Below are 21,173 nucleotides of genomic sequence, written 5' to 3'. Positions count from 1 at the left end.
TGAGCTTGTGTAGTGTTATGAGGGTTGAAGGAGAGTTTAGCCTTTAATCTGATGAAGCGAGAGTAGGCGGACAAGGACGTTATCAGATCTGTGGCCTCTTCAGCAAGATAACTTCCTTAGATTTGACGGACAGAAAACTGACATGACAGGCTTCCATCACACATTTTGCATAGATATCATAAGGATAGTATCATATGCATATAGATGTAAGAGATATAGATATGAAGAATATGGGCCACATCTTGCTGGGGATTTGTTGCATTTATATTCAACTTGCTTGGCAATAACTGCTCCCTGCGGATATTTCATGTAGCTCAGTCTCACAGCAATCTGCCACTTAAATGTTCACCTATGCACTGAACCAGCTTATTTTCTGTGACACCATGAGCTTAAGCGTCACAGTATTTGGACAGGGATGTTGCCAACAGGAAGGACATTAAGTCCTAATGTTACTATCCCAGTAGGCAGGTTGAAGCTGAACAGATTTATATCCTTGAGCTTAATTTTATATCCTTGGTTTAATTAAAGGTCCCATGACATGCTGCTCTTTTGATGCTTTTATATAGGCCTTAATGGTCCCCTAATACTGTACTAAGTCTCTTTCCCAAAATTCAGCCTTGGTGCAGAATTACAGCCATTAGAGCCAGTCCCACAATGAGCTTTCCTTAGTATGTGCCATTTCTGTGTCTGTAGCTATTGAGGAGGAGAGGGGGGCAAGGTGGAGGGTGGGGGTGTGGCCTTGACCAACTGCCACTTTGCTTGTTTGAAAGTCATGTCTCTCTCTCATGGGTGGGCCAAATTATCTGGGCGGGCAAAGCAGAGAAAGGGGAGGTAACCTAGCTCCTTATGACCTCATAAGGAGAAGATTCCAGATCGGCTCATCTGAGCTTTCATTTTCTCAAAGGCAGAGCAGGATACCCAGGGCTCGGTTTACACCTATCACCATTTCTAGCCACTGGGGGACCATAGGCAGGCTGGGGGAACTCATATTAATGTTAAAAAACCTCATAAAGTGAAATGTTCATGCCATGGGACCTTTAAGCTAATACATGTGTGTAGAGGCTTTATAATTTGAGTAATGAAAAATCTGTAATACCGTAGTTCAGTTCAGTCAAATTTATAAGTAGCCATAAGTAACCACACAGCGTAGTACCAATTCATCAAGATCTTTATTAAGTCCATCTATACTTTTGATGTCAATAACATCCCAGTATAAACACACTAAGAATAATGTAGCAGTGACCAGTTTCTGACACTATTAATGGTGCAGGGTGTATTTTGTTTTGCTAAATCAATTCACTACATTATTATAAAGAATTACACTCCATCAAACCAAGTAAGTGTCAAATTCCGCCATGATTGCCATGAACTGGTCAGTGTTACGTTCTCTTTCATCACAAATACACGTAAAAACCTGGAGCATGAAAAAGGCTAAGTATTAACAGAGGGCGATCATTGAGTAGACAAATAAGGTCAACTACGTATGTATGGGTAGAGATGTAAAACCAGGAGTCAAAATTGTTCCGTGACATACTGGGTAGTCAGTCATCTGTGGACTTTGAAACATGATGAGAAATGGTATTGCCTGGCACGACTTTTAGGTGATACCATACAAACAGAAAAGAAAACAGGAGAGGTTAAAAACATTCATATCCAAAGCAGGAAGGAAGAAAAAAGTAGTTTGAAAACAGAACAGACAACATTTATAAATCAAGGCTGGAGAAACCCTTCAACGAGTTCAATGTTATCATTTGACGACTTTCGTTTGAGTTACTGTGCAATTTAAAAAATAAAACTTGTTGTCCAAATGATTGATTTTAAGCCAATTATCAATAATTCTGAACTAACCTAATTCCTAACTGTTGCCTAGTAAGAAAAAGGTCATTGTAGATGTTTAGGCCATGTCCTCTTCGCCTTCCTCCTCAAACTCGCCCTCGTCCTCAGCGGTGGCGTCCTGGTATTGCTGGTACTCGGACACCAGGTCATTCATGTTGCTCTCAGCCTCCGTGAACTCCATCTCATCCATGCCCTCGCCCGTGTACCTGAAACAAGTAAATACTTACTTACATGCATCTTGACAAATTAGCTTAACAGGGAAATTGGCATGTAAATTTCCCTTTATGAGGTTTTTTAACATTAATATGAGTTACCCCAGCCTGCCTATGGTCCCCCAGTGGCTAGAAATGGCGATAGGTGTAAACCGAGCCCTGGGTATCCTGCTCTGCCTTTGAGAAAATGAAAGCTCAGATGGACCAATCAGGAATCTTCTCCTTATGAGGTCATGAGGAGCAAGGTTACCTCCCCTTTCTCTGCTTTGCCCGCCCAGAGAATTTGGCCCACCCATGAGAGAGATATCATGGCTTTTAAATGAGCAAAGTGGCAGTTGGTCAAGGCCACCCCCCCCCTCCACCTTGCCCCCCCCTCTCTCCTCCTCAATAGCTAAAGACACAGAAATGGCACATCCTAAGGAAAGCTCATTGTGGGACTGGCTCTAGTGGCTGTAATTCTGCACCAAGGATGAATTTCGGGATACAGTATTAGGGGACCACTAAGGTCTATATAAAAGAGACTTCAGATACAGTATTAGGGGACCACTAAGGCCTATATAAAAGCATCCAAAGAGAACCATGCAATGGGACCTTTAAGTCTATTGCCGAAGTGTTTTGTATTATGACAGATTTGGGGTTATGAAAAGACGTTCATGCATGAAAATGTTAAGTGTATGAACTCTGGGTAAGAACAAGACAGCACAAGTACAGGGATTTCTCCCAACTGTCCTTTACGTCAGTCTTCTTTTACTCACCAGTGGAGGAAGGCCTTTCGGCGGAACATGGCAGTGAACTGCTCAGAGATGCGCTTGAACAGCTCCTGAATGGCTGTGCTGTTGCCGATAAAGGTGGCAGCCATCTTGAGGCCACGGGGAGGGATGTCACAGACAGCGGTCTTGACATTGTTGGGGATCCACTCCACAAAGTAGCTGCTGTTTTTGTTCTGCACGTTCAGCATCTGCTCGTCCACCTCCTTCATGGACATGCGGCCCCGGAAGATGGCGGCGACTGTAAGGTAGCGCCCGTGGCGCGGGTCGCAGGCTGCCATCATGTTCTTGGCATCGAACATCTGCTGGGTGAGTTCAGGAACTGTCAATGCCCTGGAAAAAGACAAACAATTCAATTAGGACTTATTTCAAATACATTTTAAAATACAACTTGAAGGTGTGATAAGAAGCTAAATCCCGCCTCTCTACCTGTACTGCTGGCTGCCCCGGCTGGTCAGGGGGGCAAAGCCGGGCATGAAGAAGTGCAGCCTGGGGAAGGGCACCATGTTGACGGCCAGTTTCCTCAAATCAGCGTTGAGCTGGCCGGGGAAGCGCAGGCATGTGGTTACCCCGCTCATGGTGGCTGAGACCAGGTGGTTGAGGTCGCCGTAGGTGGGCGTGGTGAGCTTCAGCGTGCGGAAGCAGATGTCATACAAGGCCTCATTATCAATGCAGTAGGTCTCATCTGTGTTCTCGACCAGCTGGTGGACGGAGAGGGTGGCGTTGTATGGCTCCACCACTGTGTCTGACACCTGGAGTGGGAGAGCGAAGGGAAAGAGGAGACAAAGGGAGGAAGAGGAAACAGCATTAAAGCACATAGACGCATGAGGAGGGGCAAATATTTAGTGTTCAAATATATATATATATTTTTTTATGAACCTTGGGCGAAGGCACCACGCTGAAAGTGTTCATGATGCGGTCTGGATACTCCTCTCGGATTTTGCTGATGAGCAGCGTGCCCATGCCGGAGCCGGTGCCTCCTCCGAGGGAGTGCGTGAGCTGGAAGCCCTGGAGGCAGTCGCAACTCTCTGCCTCCTTTCTCACCACATCCAGGACCGAGTCCACCAGCTCGGCTCCCTCAGTGTAGTGGCCTTTAGCCCAGTTGTTACCTGCTCCACTCTGGCCTGTGTTACATGCAAATACAGACATCTATCACTGCTGTGGTGTCAAAACCTCCTGGATCTTACTCTACATGAAATATGACTTTGTCATACTTGCAAATTCAAACACAATGTACTCACAGTGAGCAGTGCATACACTGAACGAGACTGGCTCCTTCACTCTTGCAGAAAAACTACTTTACAGATATATACGGCTTTAAAGTAAGAGTTGATGCTTAATCACAGTATGGCAATTTGATCAACCCAAGTTAAAAAAAAACAACATAATTTGTTCACATTTAAATTCTCACCAAAGACAAAGTTGTCTGGTCTAAAGATCTGGCCAAATGGACCAGACCTCACAGAATCCATTGTGCCTGGCTCCAGGTCCACCAGCACTGCACGGGGGACATACTTGCCACCTGGTGATTAAAACACAAGTGGACAAATTACAATTAACACACAGTGCTGAAACATTTATTAAAAAAAAAAAGCTCCTGAATGGGCTCATCATATCCCACATCCATTTTAATGCAGTGCATAATCTACTACACTCATTTACAGACCACCATAATTATGACTGGGAGTGTTACAATTATAGTTACAATAGGACGTCTACTCTCTATATGCATTCCCTGTATGTATTCCTGTCCCCTTTCCTTTTTCTAACCCTGCCAATATCTTTTCTCCTCTTATTGTTGTTATCTTCAACTTGCCTTTCCCTAATTTGAAAAATGGAACTGGGAGAATTTGGATGAGCAGCAGACAAGTCAAAGTACTAGCAACAAAATACTTTTCCCAACCTTTTTGGGTTTTTTTTTTTTTACCTACTTATTGTGTGTTTTTTTTTTTTTTTTTTTTTTTTTTTTTTTTTTTTTTCCTACAAACAAAAAAAAATCCCCTTCTTTTTTTTTTTTTTTTTAGCAACAAAAGAGAGCACAACACCTATATGTAAAAGTGGTTTATGGACGGTTTCTATTTTTATTTTTTTTGTCAGAAACGTGCCCATATCTTTTACTACAATATTTAAACTAAGTTTGTCGCCTATAAAAGGCCTCAAGACCCCCTCGTATTTGTTCGGGATAATATTCTTAGCTGGAGCTTTGTTGTTTGTATCATGGAAACGGCGACGGTAACTAGGAGGAGGAGAGTGGAGCAGGGGGCAGGGGCCGTTGGCATCACTTCTAGTGGCTTCCAGCGGGGGTTAGGGATCCCCTGCTGGATGGCTACGGAACTAACAAGCCTGTCGGCGTGGTATTGAATTACCTTGGCTCTCTTAGAAACTAGCAACGTTATCTAAAACTCTGTAGTTCGGACACACTCAAAGCAAAGTGAAGTTAACCTGACGCCTCGTTGTAGTACACGTTGATTCGCTCCAGCTGCAGGTCGCTGTCCCCATGGTATGTCCCGGAGGGGTCGATGCCATGTTCGTCGCTTATCACCTCCCAGAACTAGAATCAGGTGGGGAAAAGAACAGAGGATAACGGTTAAATGAACTGGCTAACTAGCTAGCATTACTTATCCGTACGAGTCAAAACCATCGGTGGTATGGACACAAAGGTTACGCTTAGATAGTATTGTTGTTAACGTTAGCTAGGTAAGCTCATTTATCAGCCCGCCCAAAATCTAATCTAACATTCACGCTCTTTTTCAGAGTTCAGACTTAAAACAAAAGCTATTCTAACCTTTGCTCCAATTTGATTTCCACACTGGCCTGCCTGAAGGTGAACGATTTCCCTCATTTTGGTGGTAATTAAAAACTCACGGACAACGACCGAAACAGACAAAGTTGTAACCGGTTATAACGCTCCAGCACTCCAGTAACGGACTAACCTGAGAAGGTGGGAGTGTTGCCAACTGAAGCTGGCCGATAAATGCTATTGGACTAGCTAAATGTCAGTCGAAGCATATCAGACATCTCATTGGTCGAAAAAAGTTGGATTCCAGTTTTGATTGGACAGTACTATGGGAGCTCTGTTGTCTTGGTAACACTAAATAGAATCTAATACACAACAACGTTTCTACAGAGACACTAGACGCTCCAGACGCCCCTTTGTTTATTCGACATTTAGCTAAGTTAACTAACACCAGATCTTACAATGATTTTCATTGTTGACTCTAATACACGAGCCTCTCTGCTGCTCAAAATAAGAACGTTAATAATAGATACAAATGAGGCGATATATGATCATCTGTGGCACACATACCAAACTTTCACATAGCCTACTTATACATTTTTTCTGTGACTATATAATGATAATTTAGTGTGGTTTCATGTTTATTAGGTGCCAAGTATGCTATCTAACTAATCCTGCACGCTAGGTCGCCATGGAAGAAGAAGAGGAAGAGGAATGAATGAGTAATTGTCGTAGCTTTCTTTGCAACAAGAGGGTAGTAGAGAGTCTTATAACATACTCAACTCACCTGACGCACAAGGGCGTTTCCTCATACAGTCGAGGGATTTTGCTGGTAGATGTCTTCACTCTTCAACCTGTTGTGGGGGTTGACCTTTAGAGAGTAACATCTATGAATAAAATGTATACCAAATCAAATCTAATTACTGAAATGTTTTCCTCCTCCATAAATAATGCAGCTTTGACAGACATTCAGTGGGTGCATTAGGCTACCTGCTATGACAGTAGCCTAATCAACCAATTCTAAAATAAGTCTAATAGATCTTTCTCCAAAGAGAGTTCCTCCAAGATTGTGCTGGGTGTTAAGTCTGGTTTCATTCCTCAGCTGGGGCGTAGAACTGAGTAGTTACTTCTGGGGCTCAGAATCTATAATTTACCTTTACAGAAAGCAAGAGAATCCATTCTGGTTTAACCTATTTTTTGAAAATATGAAACCTTACTGCATACACCTAAAAAAAAGGCTTGCAGCAAGGTTAACAATACCATAAGCCACCAAATCACAGTAAGAATTCGACCCACATTTTAGATACATATAGGATAAATTGGAGGAGCAGCCTCCAAGCTGTAACTGAGCGTGATCATCAAGTCCAGAGTGCTGGGATTAGGCTTCATGGATCACAGAACAACTGTGGAAGTATATTCTTCTTGTAAAAGTTTACTTGACCTAGTAAAGATAAAGAGAGGTCCATCCAACACTCCAGGCCTCTTTCATTTTGCTGAGTAAATAAAGTATAGAATTTGTTTTATAAAGACCAGAAAGGGATGGAGTGACACATATACCAAGGTAAACAAAACCAGAGGGTTACTATCAAAAAGGGACAGAGCTAAATGGGACCCATGCATCATAGGTCTTCCCTGCAGCACAAGGTTCACCTGGGCAAGAGGTTGGCACATGTGACCAGTGACAACATGTAGGCTACACCTGTGAACTGTTAGTGACATGATTACGATTTTACATAAAACAGGCCCTCAAATAGGAAACACTTGTACAAAGCAATCCAGGGTGCTAACTAAATCCTACTTCTGTTAAAAAGTATTATGTTTTTGTTGAGCTTGTGTAATACAGTGGGCTAATTGATTTACCTCTATATGATTCATTTTCGAAGCTAAATAGCTTGTTGCATTGTTGGGTTGCTTTATATTTATATAACGTATATTTCCTTGGAGTACGTTGGCACCAAGATCTTGGTTGCAGCTGTCGCCGTGGTCCTGCTGCACTCCCTGCTAAGCTCTGCGGTGCCCTGCAGTGTCATGCTGCGTCCTGCTGAACCCTGCTGCTTCTTGCTACATCCATCCATGCTCTGCTGGGCCCTGATATGACATGAACTACTACGACTACCATTTTAAGTCACTGTTCCATTATCTTTAATGTTACTATTATTGCCACTGTTCATCACATCCCCAACCGGCACCGTCAGACACCGCCTACCAAGAGCCTGGGTCTGTCCCAGGTTTCTTCCTAATAGGGAGTTTTTCCTCGCCACTGTCACACTGCTTGCTCTTGGGGGATTTATTAGAATTGTTGGAGCTTTGTAAATTATAGAGTGTGGTCTAGACCTACTCTATCTGTAAAGTGTCTCGAGATAACTCTTGTTATGATTTGATACTATAAATAAAATTGAATTGAAAATTGAATATATTGAAGAGTAGTACGTCATCTGCTACACGTTTTATTATAATTAAATCCAATATAACAATACCTGAAACTATAGATGCAAAATTACATTGCACAGGGTTTTATAATAGTGTGGCCATTCCACTGAGAATGGACAAATGACGTCATGTTCCTGCGACTGTTTATATGCGACCTACCCCATCATGGCTCTGTTTCCAGCTTTTGCAGAAGTAGAGAGTAACAAAGTTGAAGATTCGTCCAAAGGTGATTACTTCTTCATGTAGCACTCGATTTAATACGGAATTCTATTCGCCTCAATACTCTGCTGTCATCATGTTGAGAGGATCACGTTAAACCTGTTGAACTACGAGCTAACGTTAGCTTAACATTAGCTGTCTGCCGTCTGCCTGTCGTTGAACCTGAAAGACAGAACTTGGCGTTAGCTCACCTTCTTGTCAATTAGTTTACATTCCGCTACAGGGTTACTCCTGAAAGCCAGGATCCCTTCTGACTATTTGTTTGCATTTGGTTTGCCTCGTATAATATGTTAGGATGTAGTCGTAGTAGTAGCTAGTAGTAGCTAGTAGCTAGTAGTAGCTAGTAGCTAGTAGTAGTAGTAGTAGTAGTAAGGTTGTCACATTCGCATAACAGACCAAGCAAAGCAGGCGTTATTGTTGTCTTGTGCGTTAGAAACGACATTCCTGCCGGGTTGAAAACAACCGCTTTCTTGCATTTCTATATGACAATGTGACCAAAATATGGAAATGAAGTGTGTTTCTGTTAATAACCGAGGCACTGTTATCCACATCAAGTTTTTAGTCTTGTTTTAATAATATATGGGATGTACATAACATAGAGAAACCTGGTTATCAGCAGCTCTATGTAGACATGATTCTAGTACTATCCAGGTTCCTGATCCTCTGTGACAGTGCAGGCATGCCTTTATCTCATTCACATGTAGCAAATCTGTACCAACTGAGTTAACTCAGTTTGTTTTCTGGCTCTAGCTTCTCCACCTTATCTTCAGTAATGCAAGACGAGCGAAAGTATCCCCTGCATTATTAGTACATGATGTACTCAACATCACGATGTCACAATCCTCCTCCTGATCACTGAATAACATTCTTTTTTTTTTTCATCCACTCTCTACTTTTAGAATTAGACTGGCTGAAAAATAAGAGTTTTCGGACCGGAGATGCCCTCTCTCTTCACAGTCGTTTTTTTGAGAAGACCAGTGACAGTGAGAGGCTGAACCAGAAGGAATCAAGGTACAAATCCAAATTAAAAGCTAGTTTCTCTGCTTGCAGACACAACACTGGGCATTTGACTTTGGACGCTCAAATATTCAACTTTGTGGTAGCGTCTTTTAGATTTCTTTCCTTTAGAAACCCTCTGTCAGTGTAGGACACAAATTTTATTGTTGCTCTAATTCTATTTCACCTTATGTTTTTCTTGTTTCTGTGTTCTTATACTTAAACTTGCATCGGAAGCACTCTGTTTAAAAAAACATGTATTTGAAAATTAGTCAAATAAATCTTTGACTTTACATGAGGCAGGTGTTTAATGGGTTCTTTGCGTCTCTGACTCGCATTAACGTTGAATTCACCTTATAATCCTCAGTGTAGGCAGAGATGTGAGCTCTGCGGAGGAGGAGGAAGAAGAGAGTAATGTGCCACCCAAAAAAAAGAAAAAGAAGAGTGAAAAGAAGAGGAAAAAGAAGAAAAAACACAAAAAGAAGAGTGGAAGATATTCAGACAGCAGCGGGACTGACTCTGAAACAATTTTCCCCAGTGACCTCAAAAGGGTCAAAGAGGCAGATAGGTAATAGACTCACACTTTTACATCCCCCATGCTTAACCTCTTAATCTTATATACAATATCAGTGACTTATTTCTGCTCTGCATTCATGGTTGGTGTGTGTGTGCATCCACGCAGTCCTCAGCCTGCTCCGTTAGCAAGTTGTTTCTCCTGGTTGGATGACCTCCAGTCGCCCACAAATCAGCCGTTCTGTGTGGACCGTAAAGCAGACCCATCCAACTGGACCTACAAGTCCCTGTATAGAGGAGATGTAGCCAGGTAACACACACAAACACACACACAAGCACGCACGCATACACTCGTCTCTGCACCACGAGGGCAGTGCTGTGACATCTTTCTCCTTGGATTTTTTTCATTTGACGAAGAGTGAGCATCTCTTTTAGTGACCATCCCTGCTCATGCTAACTTCTTTCAGTAGGTTCTTCAGTTTATTACAAATCAAAAACATCACTGAGCTTGGGAAAGACTCTCTGTGACTCTTTGGAGGAGTAAACCTAAAAGCTTACATATACTGAAGTAGGTTTAAAGACTGCAGTAGCAAAACAAATATTTACTTGATAAAAATGTAGCGGGTTATAATTTTAAACGTAATGTTTAATCTGTGTGTGTGTGTGTGTGTGTGTGTGTGTAAGGTATAAGAGGAAAGGCAGCTCGTCCTTGGGATTGGATTTACGCAGACAGGGCATCAGCTGGGAGGAGTCAGAGTCAAATAAGAAACAGAGAGGCGGGGACAAGAAGAGAGCAGCAGACCGATACTTCTCTACAGTCAGTCGCCAGCTGTTGAGGTCCGAGCCCCCTATTCCTACATTACCTACGATTCCTGAGCGCGGTGATGCCATCGGCCCCGCCTCCTTCCTCCCGCTGGGTGACCAGGAGAACAAAGGAGCAGAGACTGGTAAGAGATTTAGCCAGGTGGTGAAGTGGGGGGAAGTCTTTACAATCTCAAAAGGTCAAGCAAAGCTGGTGTGGTAATTTAATGTAAATGTCAATCCAGGTGACAGGGTGAAGACATCATCGGTAAATCCTCTCGGTGTGTACGACTCCTCAACGGCCCTCTGGCTGCAGGGCAAGGGACAGCAGGAGCAGACAGAGCCGCAGAAGGCGACAGGGCAGAGTGCAGCACTTTTGGCTGGAAGGACTGAAGAGTTTAACAGGCGGCTCAGAGAGCAGCCGGAAGACACGCAGCTATGGATAAAATTCATACGATACCAGGTGTGAAAACCTTTGTTAATGTATAGACCACTGTGTTATTCTGCTTCACTTGCCTAGTCTCGCATCGCCGGACCTATCTCTAGAGCACTGCTACTTCTGAACCTCCTCATTTCCTCTCTCACTCTAGGATGAGCTGAGCGCGACAGTGTTTGGAGGCGAGGAGGAACAACAACAACAGGGAAGCGATTCGGCCGAGCGCCGTAAGTCTTCCTACAGAGCGGTTCTGGAGAAAAAGCTGAGCATCGCAGAGCGTGCAGTGGCCACCAACCACAGCTGCATAGCTCTACAGCTGGAGAGGCTCAGGATCTGCCAAGAGCTCTGGGAGCCCTCACTCCTGGCTAAAGAATGGAAGAAACTGGTCAGTCTACAGTCTTTATATGTTTCCGTAATACTCACTCAGTGCTTTTGTATTTCAACTATAGCTGCCCTAAAAAGAGTGGAAAATTGGCTGCGCTCTATTTTTGTCTATTTCTCGCACTGCCTTTTTACAAGCAAAGGCTCCTACACGTTTTATCAAAGTGCTCATATTATGCTCATTTTCAGGTTCATAATTGTATATAGAGGTTGTACCAGAATAGGTTTATGTGGTTTTAATTTTCCGAAAACGCCATATATTTGTTGTCCTGCACATTGCTGCAGCTCCTCTTTTCCCCCTGTGTGTTGAGCTCTCTGTTTTAGCTACAGAGTGAGGCATCGCACTTCTGTACCATCTTTGTTGGGAGTCGCACATGCGCTGTAGCTAGGTAAGGACTACTAGCCAGTCAGAAGCAGAGTTTGAGGGCGTGCCACACTAGCAGCTAGGCGAGCATTATAACGTGTTACAAAGTGACGCACTTTCATCACGGAAGTAAAGGCTGGACTACAATAGAGCTGTTTGGAGCAGTTTGTGAACAGTGTTTTCTGTTGGAGATGGTAAGTCCCTTTGGGGTGGACTTTGGGCTTTTTCACTTTATAAAGCAATAATGTGCACATAAAGATATATAACATAATAAAGGAAAGGGGAAAAGCCAAAAAGCATAATATGAGCACTTTAAATTAATCCCTTTCTATCAACGTGACTCTCCAGATAGTTTGTTACACAGAATCATCTGAGAAGCTGTTACTGGATACTGTTTGGAAACGGAACTGTTAACTAGCTAAAGGGCTAACTTGTGTTTTGTCTATTGTATTTCAGGTGTTCCTCCACCCAAACAGTGCCCCCTTGTGGAAGGAGTATCTGCTGTTTACCCAGAGCTACTTCAGCAACTTCACCGTGTCGAAGGTCAACTCTGCCTATGGGAAGTGTCTAAGCACGCTCAGTGCAGTGCGGGACGGTAGCATGGTCTCTCACCCGGCCCTGCCAGGACTTGAGGAGGATATGTTGGGTAATAGAGATTTTGTTGGTCTGGCAAGCAAAACTAGCTTCTACTTATCCAGTGTTCCTACTCTGAGAGGACTGATTAGTGGCTAACAGCTACATATTCAGTTCACCTGCTGAATTTAATCACCAACTACTGTCGCAAGAAAATCACGCATGAGTCATCATATTCTTATTCGTTTGAATACAAAAACGTTTTGTTCGTATGCTCAATGCTTATTAAAAGTTGTTGTTTTTCCTGGTTGTCTTTTCTTTCTGTTTAGATATCTTCACCCAGCAGTGTCATTTCCTACGTCAGTGTGGTCACTCAGAGAAGGCGATTTCTCTGTTTCAGGCCATGATCGACTTCACTTTCTACAAACCTGACAGCGTACGAGAACTGTCCACCAAGCAGCAGGTAAACACACACACACACACACACACACACACACACACTAAACCCAAAAAACTACTCGGGCTCTAAACCTAGTCTTCACTTTTATATTTAAATTGTAAATCTAAATAGGGTTGGGCAATGTCCCCTAAATTGGCAGTTGACGATGTTTACAGTAAAACATCGTGATGGACGATGATATCATCGGTGGGGGGTGGGGGGGGGGTAGCTCATATCTCTTTACATAAATATTTAGTTCTACTATTATGGGCCAACAGTTAACATAGAAATGATTAGACATACATGTAAATGCCCTCTGTAAATGGGGCCCTGCTTGACAACTTGACCTACTTTCACTTAAGTACGGTGCAGTAAAATCAATCAGTTTGCCTTCAACAGAGCGACCGTAATAACCTAATATACCATCATTACTGAGATTAAACTACATTCTCGGTTATGTTTGCACTGAATAACTCATTCAGTAAACAGAAACCTAACTCTTGCAGCGCACATGAACAGATGCGCAATATTAGCTCACACATAAAATAGCACCCTCATGAATTGGCCTACTGTTGCTAACGTACATTCATAAATCCTGCATAACATCCTCCCGTACCTACAGGACCTCAGACTTACTTATTGATGCACGCACAGAGTAGTGTCGACAAACTTAGTCCAATGAGGGAAGAAAGGAAAGTGTGATAGCGTTCCACATTAACGCTTTTTTCTCTCTCACTCGAGACCACTGTGTCCAACATTACTAGAAGGTAGAGCGAGCTACAACTGACAGGGAGAGAGAGAGAATGTATCATTACAGCCAATCCAGTCTGCTCAAAGCGATGGTCTTTTTCACAAATAAGTTGCACATAAAGGGGGAAAAAGTAGCTTCCACTTAAGGATCCCTATGTCTTGTCTTTATGTCTTTGCTAGTTTAAGACCGACGCACTTGTCAATTTTCCGTCCAGCACCAGCGACTAGGATTAGTGTGTTTGACAGGGTGGGGGGGCGTGGCATCACGATGGTGGCTCTCCATCGTGATGTCGGCCAGCCATCACGATGGACGATCGTCCATCGGCACAACCCTAAATCTAAACCTAATCCTAATAAATAATCTTGATCATGACTAAAAGGAATAGTTCGACATTTTGGGAAATACACTTATTTGCATTCTTGGCCCGGTGCAGGGACTTCCTAGCCTCGTGAGACCGTCCTGATCTCGCGAGCTCCAGTGTTCTACTTGCAGATCAGTCTGGCATCTTCAGATAGAGAAAATTTGGAGCCGTTCGCCAAACGACCGACCAATCAGCGTTGGTTTTGAGGCGGGTTTAGGTGTGACGCAACGAGAAGCGACTGTTAGTCAAACAACATGGCAGCTTCCACGGATGAGATGAGCGTAGCTATCGCGCAAGTTTTATCCGAATTAGAAAGTATTCCTTCATTGGAAGAAGAGCAAAAAACGGAACTGGAGGCTTTTCTCGGAGGAAAATATGTTTTTGCTCTTCTCCCGACTGGTTTCGGCAAGAGTTTGATCTGTTGGTTTATCCAATCAGCTAACCAGTATTTTCGCCCTTTCCCAAAAGTTACCAGATGGATATGCCGAGCAAATGCGAAGCAATCCATCTGGCGGAGTCAGAGTCTTGTGAACTACATAGGTTGCCAGGTACCTTGTCATTTGTTCACTTTGGTTTTTGTACGTATTAAACAGAGATAACTGTTGTCTTTTTTAGTTGATTGAAATAAATAAAATGTGTGTGTGTGTGTGTGTGTGTGTGTGTGTGTGTGTGTGTGTGTGTGTGTGTGTGTGTGTGTGTGTGTGTGTGTGTGTGTGTGTGTGTGTGTGTGTGTGTGTGTGTGTGTGTGTGTGTGTGTGTGTGTTTTGTGTGCGTGCGTGCAGGTTGAGTTCTTTGAGCCGTTCTGGGACAGCGGGGAGGAGAGGGTTGGAGAGTTGGGGGCCAGAGGTTGGAAAGCCTGGATGCTTCAACAGGAGCGAGGAGGGTGGCTACAGCCCAGTGCAGGTAAAACACTCCGACATCCTTATAACAGAAGTGAGGCAGGCTTTACTTTACTTAGTGTTGATGTAAATCCTGGAATAATCTTTAAATTGTTTGTGGGGCTAAAATTTTTATTTTTAATCTTTTTTTAAACCGTCATCTTCTTGTGTGTGTTTGTGTGTCTCCACAGAGGAAGAAGAGGAGGAGGAAGAGGACGAGGAGGAGGTGAAGGATCGGAGCCAGCCCAGATGGACAGTCTGGTCGGATGTGGAGCAGTCTCGTGAAGCAGCTCACTGGCTGCCCTGGAGGCCGGACAAAGCCAAGGGCCAATCAGAAGAGGACTGTGAGGACCCGGACAGACAGGTACTGATTTAAAGTGTCTCTGCTCATGGACGGTATGTTTTGGAAGCCATTTACAATGTAATAACATTTAAAGCTACCATTGTAGGTGGGACTACTTTGTTTGACTTCTTCGTCTCTCTCTCTTTCTCTCCAACTGTAGGTGTTGTTTGATGACATCGGGCCGTCCCTAATTCATCTGTCTTCACCAGAGCTCCAGCTCAGTCTTCTCCTCCGTTTCTTGGCATTCCTGGGACTGCCCGTAGACTCTGTGCTCTCTGCTGTCCCCTGTCAGCCTGGCCTGCTGCTGGAGAGCCTTTCTCTGCTCACTCAGGGTAAAAATGGCACCATCAGTCAGAAAAATACAAACTAGCTGTTTTTTATATATTTTTTTTTATACCATAACAATCAACTTGAAGCATATCACTGAGACAAAGCTGTGTCACGTCTTAGGTAATGAGCTCAGGCATCCTCTGACCTCCCAGGACCTACCTGAACCTGGGGTTAACTCTGTAGGTCACATGACCACTCTCCAGGGAACAAGGAAGTGGGTGGGGCTTGGGAAGCAGGGCGAGAGGTTTGTCGCCAACGTGTTCAATATGGTCCGACCTGTCCTTCCCGCCCACCACCGAGCCGCCCTGTCACTCAGCCGGATGCAGTACGAGAAACTCAAGGTAAGAGTCTGTTTATCTGACTCAAGTTATATTAGATGACTCAAGTTACATCATTTAAGTCGACTAAGTTTCAAGTCTAAAAAGGGTCTGATATTTGCACTGATTTACTTTTTGCATTTTGTATGTGTACACGTCAGGTCTTGCGTTGCCTGCGTGGCAGCAACAAAAAGCGTGTCCGCTCTCAGGGAAAGAGCAGCAAGCGAATTGCCAAGCAACTGCTCAAAGAACCCAACAACCGCTCCTCGCTGGTGCTGTGGAGGGAGTACGCCCACCTGGAGTGGATGCTGGGCAACCTCGACGAGGCTCGCAAAGTCTTCTCCACGGCGACAGCGATAGGGGGAACCAAAGGGCTGAAGAGCTCCACCCTCTGTGAGCTGTGTCTGCTGTGGGCCCAGCTGGAGGTGGAGGACGGGTCAAGCGTGCAAGGGGGAGGACTGACTGATGTCACCGTGTCCCCAGCTGTCGGTGTATTAACCAGGCTCGCGGAAGGAACCTCCTCATCCTCCCAGCCCCTCTCGCCGGTTTCCATCCTGAAAGCCAGGAAGTCGTATGAACAGGCTCTGGCTGCCGGCTTGTCATCTCTGGACCAAAACCCCCACAAGCCTCAGGCCAACAAAACAGGTTCACTTTATCGACAACTTCTGTGTGTTAAATCAGTTGCGGAGGTGCGCGGAGAGCCTGTCTTTTAAAAGGCCCATATCAGTGGTTTTTGCATGTTTGCAACTGTTCACTCACTGTCACTGCTGGCCCTTTTTCCAAACATACCATACCATTTGTTTGATTCATGAGCGCATATTTATCAACTTCTTTGCAGACTGTTTTTTAATCATTTAAGTACAGTAATGTGAGGTATACAGTACAAGATTAGTAGTAATTGGTCTGAAAAATGGAACAACAACCTTCAGCAATAAGTAATTATTACCCGTTACTCACCAGTTCAACCTTTTCTCACCAAATACTAATTCCAGATCCTCAACTTAGAGTATCTGCTCATACCAGGTACCTTTTTTATAATGAAACTGACAGAGAAACTGTATTTATTGTGAATTGGTCCCGTCTGGCCACTACCCAATCCACTTAATCAGGTCGATATCTGTGCTGATACCGATCTGGAAGATCGGATTGGTGCATATCTAATTATTATTCAGAATAAGAGTATAATAATTTTTCTAAAATAAACAAAAAATAGTAGCCACTGGCGTCTACATTGGATACCACCGGGTCCGATGGATTTCAGTACAGCAACAAAACTGTTCTTCTGAGTCGAGCTAAAGTATTCAGTTACTTGTAGGAGTAAAAGCCAATGGGAAATCTTAATCACTACTAGTTATGCAATACATGAGACATCATTTAGATAACATTTTGACATGTCACAGTAGGAAAAGCCCCGGGTGTAAATAACCAAATGACTGAATTCCACGTAGCTGCTTGGGTCTTAGGGTCCTGGTGTTGTGCATGCTGGCTCACTGTCGTTGCTTATTGGGACACTTGGATAGAACAGAGCTTTTGTTGTTATTAGGAACCCCTGTGCTTTTCCTACTGTGACAGGTCTAAATGTCTCCAGCATAAAACGTCTGCCTTTCATCAATTTGATCTTGTCCTTATCTCATCATTTCACCAGCAGGTGACGAGGACCTGCTGGGAGAGAAGCTGAGGCTGAGAGGCCTAATAGGCTGCTACGCTCTGTTCCAGTACCTCACCATGGGCATCCAAGCAGCTAACATCGTCTACAGCCAGGTTAGAGAGAGGGCGGAGGAGCTGCACCGCACGCTAACACTTGACAAGCAGCTTAACCGTAATGAAGAAGCCAACCTTGCTAGCACTGATGCTAGCCAGTCTGCAGAGGGTTCCAGCCACGCCAGCAGACGCTATGTTAACAGGCTAGCTTCTGAGTGTGAGGCATTAGCAGTGCAGCAGGCAGCGTTGCTTAGGTACCACAACAGCATCAGTGTGTTTCCACTGGCAACACTGAGACAGACGGTCACCTCTGCACTCTCTACCTGGCCCAGCAGCGCCCCTCTCTGGAGCATATATGTCCAGGTAAGCCAGAGGCTCCATTTCATTTTCCAATCATCATGGGTTCTAATCCATCAATCAATCATTCATTGGCAATGAGCTTCTCTACATGTGTTTTTACCAGCGCTTTGCACCTTTTCTGTACCAAATCAGTACTTGTGTATTTTGGGATGATGACCCTCATGTGACCCTGTGTTTCAGGTTGAGAACCGTTACCATAGTGCTGGCCGGGCGCGTCGCTTTTTTCACTCTGTAACCAGAGACAACAGCAGTTTGGTGCCACGCCTCTTTGCCATTGTTGCTGAACAACAAAGGAAGCAGCTGGTGGACGCTGCTCAGAGGTAAGAGCAGACAGCATGATGGGTAGTTGCAAGGTTTTTGCCTGCACTCACGTTGTATGGGAATAAGCATTGTAACAACTTAGAAAGATGTAATCAATGATACCATGCTCATAGTTTTCTCTATTCCATCTATGTGTGATAAGCAAAGAAAACTAATTTTCACAAATACTTTCTATCAAAATTCCCATTCCTTATTAATAATTGTATATATAAATGTATGGTGTTTATAGGTCTTGTTGCCATGATGCTGCCTTGCCCATCCTGCCAGAGAATGGCCTCAGCAACCGTATCCGTGGACTGTTTGAAAGCGCCATAGCAACAGAGATGGGCTCTCACTGTCCTTTACTTTGGAGGATGTACATGCACTTCCTGGTGAGACAGCAAATAACACTCATACATTTACTGCCCTTGTGAGGACACCGTATTGACTTGAACTCATTTTCGATCTTTGACCTGTCAGTTGAAAGAAAAATAAAGATTAGGGGAAACTCAAATTCCGTTTAAACAGTTATCCAATCGTACTCTTAACAGCATAGTTACAGACTTCACTGAAAGGGGCAAATGCCAGCTTTCTTTTTTTTTTTTACAAAATCAACTTGTCAGTAAACTGATAGATGTTAAGGGCAGTTTAAAAAGTTACATGTATCAAGGATCAACGCAGTAACTTAGCATTTAGCATCATCACGGATAACATTTGAACACAAAAATGTGCATTTCAGCCTTTAAGATCGCATTTTGTTGTGGATATCATTCTGCTTGTTATTATGTGACCTTAGAGGGCTGCCTATTTTCTCCTTTTCCAAATATACAAGTATAAGGCTAACACACACAGGAAGACCAGCCTATACAAACCTTCTTTTTGTGTAATTTGGATATACAAATATTGACAGTTAGTAAAGTCTTATGCTTAAGCTGTGTGTGTTTCTATGTGTTTGTATTTGTAGGTGTCAGAAGGGAAGGGTGATAAAGCCACAGGGATCTTCTACAAGGCCTTACAGAATATCCCCTGGGCTAAGGTGAGCTACAGGCATCAAAGTGATACTTCCTAACAGCAGCTGACCTCTGTCTACTTCATTTTTAAATTGTACATACGAGAAATTAATTCTCTCTCTCTCTCTCTCTCTCTCTCTCTCTCTCGCTCTCTCTCTCTGTGTGTGTGTGTGAGACGCATGTGATCAGGGTTTGTACATGGACGCAGTGCAGCTCTTCCCTGAACATCTGCAGGAGTTTGTAGATCTGATGACAGAGAAAGAACTCCGACTCAGACTGCCTTTAGAAGAACTGGACATACTCCTGGAGGACTGAACACACCTCTCATTCAAGAACTTGAGTTTTCTATACCGGCAACATGCCAATGAAAATATCAGCACACTTGATAGCAAGAACAGGAGACCCGTACTGTACACGAACTCAGATGCTTACACACAGCATTAAACAGTGAAGTTGCAGTGATCTTATGGGCGAGGAGCCATCCTTTGTACATGATATCTAATGCTTTATTTTCACAGCAAACCACAAAGGCTGTTTTATTACTGGACACTGTTAATAAATATATAATTCTCATTCATGTGTTGTGTGCTGTTGGATTGTTTATGCATAGCTTACAGTGCATGCACACTGAGGTTTAGGGCCTGTGTTTTAAATGAAATATAAAAGTCCATGACATGTTACTAGTAGATGTGATTGTAAAGAGAAACTGCACATTAGAGTCTAATGAAATAAATGTGTTAACCAATACTCAGATAAATGAGAAAAAAAGACTTAACTTGTGGAAAAACTTAACACTGCCTCAACATTTAAAAATCATGATTATCATATTTTAACTGAATGCTAAAATGCAAATGCTTCAATTTGTTCATAATGCTTTGGACACCCCGTGTTAAGAGACTCCAAATGAAGATTAGGTTAAATAAAATTGTATCCCTGCACCTTTTGTGAAACAGAATCTTACCCAAATACCAAGAATAGAAAAAGATCAGACTGGCACTAGTGTCAAGTTCTGAAAGTTGTCACTTTTCATGTGATGTGATTTCCATCTTTCAGTTATTTTGTATATTAAATGTCATCATGTGAACACTGCTAATGTAAAATCTGTCACAGAGTTTAGGCCTGAATATGCGTTGTTGCTGTTTTTGTTCATTTAAATCATCTTTTGATTTTAAGAATTACATTTTAAACAGGGAATTGATTCTGATTTTTAGCCTATAGGCTATGTCCGCGGTAAGTTTTATTCATTTACTCCCTCAACTGACCGGTACCTGAAAGTGTTTAGGCCTACCTTCCCTATTTGTATATAACTAATAAAACAGCGGTGGAGTCGCTCCCTCCTGCCATCGTTGCCGCGCCGTGGTTTGACGCATTGCAGATTCGCCCTGGCCAATCAGCGGCCTCTGTACAGTGTGCAGAATATTGCGGGTCTGCTCTGTCCAATCAGAATCCGCCTCTCAAAACCGCAACTTCCCCAGTGCCACGAATATATCCTTCCGCCTGCATAAAACTCTGTCTAACACAAACTAGTCCGTCACTTTCCACAGATAAAACAAAACAAAACATAAATAGATACGAGGAAACCTCTCACATGTTTCTTTAAAGGCAAACGACCATTATTATGAACTACTCAATTATTTTAATAAAAGTTAAAATTATATTTTTCCCCCAGACACATGTATCCTCATGATAAACCACTACATTTCACTATAGGCTATTTTTATGACGATAAAACACATCATATTACAATGTTTTTGCCTGAATATATTTTTTTATATTTATAATCTATTTGTAATGATGATGCTACACTAACATTTTAATGTAGGCCTATAATGTCAACGCATACAGGTAGGTACATTTAGACACCCGTTGCAGTTAATCAGGTTTCAATAACACTAATGTGTGTCTATGGTTTTGATACCAGATGTAACGGCAGCCAATGGCTGAAGAGACCTCAGCAGCACAATTTGATTACGATTGGTATGAAAAGTGGGATTCATTTCATTTTGTATTGCGATACTAATGTCACTCGATTCCTCTAAATCTCTGATTACACAGCATCAGGGCTGGATTACCAACAGGATAGGCTAAAGCAGGCAATTGCCATGGGGCCCCAGGGTC

General features: G+C 43.2%; 2 protein-coding genes across 3 annotated transcripts; one reads left to right on the top strand and one right to left on the bottom strand.

Annotated features, from left to right (window-relative positions):
- Positions 1-1,150: 1,150 nt before the first annotated feature.
- On the bottom strand, positions 1,151-5,760 carry LOC120549255 (tubulin beta-4B chain). Its single transcript, XM_039786009.1, has 7 exons — positions 5,601-5,760; positions 5,258-5,366; positions 4,227-4,337; positions 3,695-3,939; positions 3,245-3,567; positions 2,804-3,148; positions 1,151-2,042 (listed from the first exon to the last, which is right to left on the bottom strand). The coding sequence occupies exons 1-7, from the start codon at positions 5,655-5,657 to the stop codon at positions 1,895-1,897; spliced, it is 1,338 nt and encodes a 445-aa protein (XP_039641943.1). The 5' UTR covers positions 5,658-5,760; the 3' UTR covers positions 1,151-1,894.
- Positions 5,761-8,113: 2,353 nt separating this feature from the next.
- On the top strand, positions 8,114-19,632 carry nrde2 (NRDE-2, necessary for RNA interference, domain containing). 2 transcript variants are annotated; one of them, XM_039787107.1, is made up of 19 exons: positions 8,114-8,208; positions 9,101-9,212; positions 9,565-9,765; positions 9,880-10,020; positions 10,395-10,657; positions 10,757-10,974; positions 11,102-11,332; positions 12,149-12,338; positions 12,595-12,728; positions 14,599-14,719; positions 14,886-15,058; positions 15,198-15,369; positions 15,488-15,708; positions 15,846-16,329; positions 17,333-17,748; positions 17,926-18,065; positions 18,296-18,437; positions 19,010-19,081; positions 19,245-19,632. In XM_039787107.1, exons 1-19 carry the CDS (start codon positions 8,148-8,150, stop codon positions 19,368-19,370), a joined length of 3,618 nt encoding a protein of 1,205 aa, XP_039643041.1. In that variant the 5' UTR covers positions 8,114-8,147; the 3' UTR covers positions 19,371-19,632. The 2 variants fall into 2 exon arrangements, with proteins under 2 accessions (XP_039643041.1, XP_039643040.1); XM_039787106.1 differs by having other exon boundaries at positions 17,330-17,748.
- The last annotated feature ends 1,541 nt before the right edge of the window (positions 19,633-21,173 follow it).

This window comes from Perca fluviatilis, chromosome 20 (genome assembly GCF_010015445.1).
Source record: "Perca fluviatilis chromosome 20, GENO_Pfluv_1.0, whole genome shotgun sequence".
NCBI classification, from domain to species: Eukaryota; Metazoa; Chordata; class Actinopteri; order Perciformes; family Percidae; genus Perca; species Perca fluviatilis.
This window is presented reverse-complemented; position numbering and strand designations above follow the sequence as displayed.

Coding starts and splice junctions, on each gene's coding strand:
- nrde2 (XM_039787106.1), top strand. CDS start 8,148: ATGGCTCTGTTTCCAGCTTTTGCAGAAGTAGAGAGTAACAAAGTTGAA. Junction 8,209..9,100: donor AGTTGAAGATTCGTCCAAAG/GTGATTACTTCT, acceptor CTCTACTTTTAG/AATTAGACTGGCTGAAAAAT. Junction 12,339..12,594: donor ACTTGAGGAGGATATGTTGG/GTAATAGAGATT, acceptor CTTTCTGTTTAG/ATATCTTCACCCAGCAGTGT.
- LOC120549255 (XM_039786009.1), bottom strand. CDS start 5,657: ATGAGGGAAATCGTTCACCTTCAGGCAGGCCAGTGTGGAAATCAAATT. Junction 5,367..5,600: donor GAAATCAAATTGGAGCAAAG/GTTAGAATAGCT, acceptor ACCTGATTCTAG/TTCTGGGAGGTGATAAGCGA. Junction 3,568..3,694: donor GCGTGGTGCCTTCGCCCAAG/GTTCATAAAAAA, acceptor CTCCCACTCCAG/GTGTCAGACACAGTGGTGGA.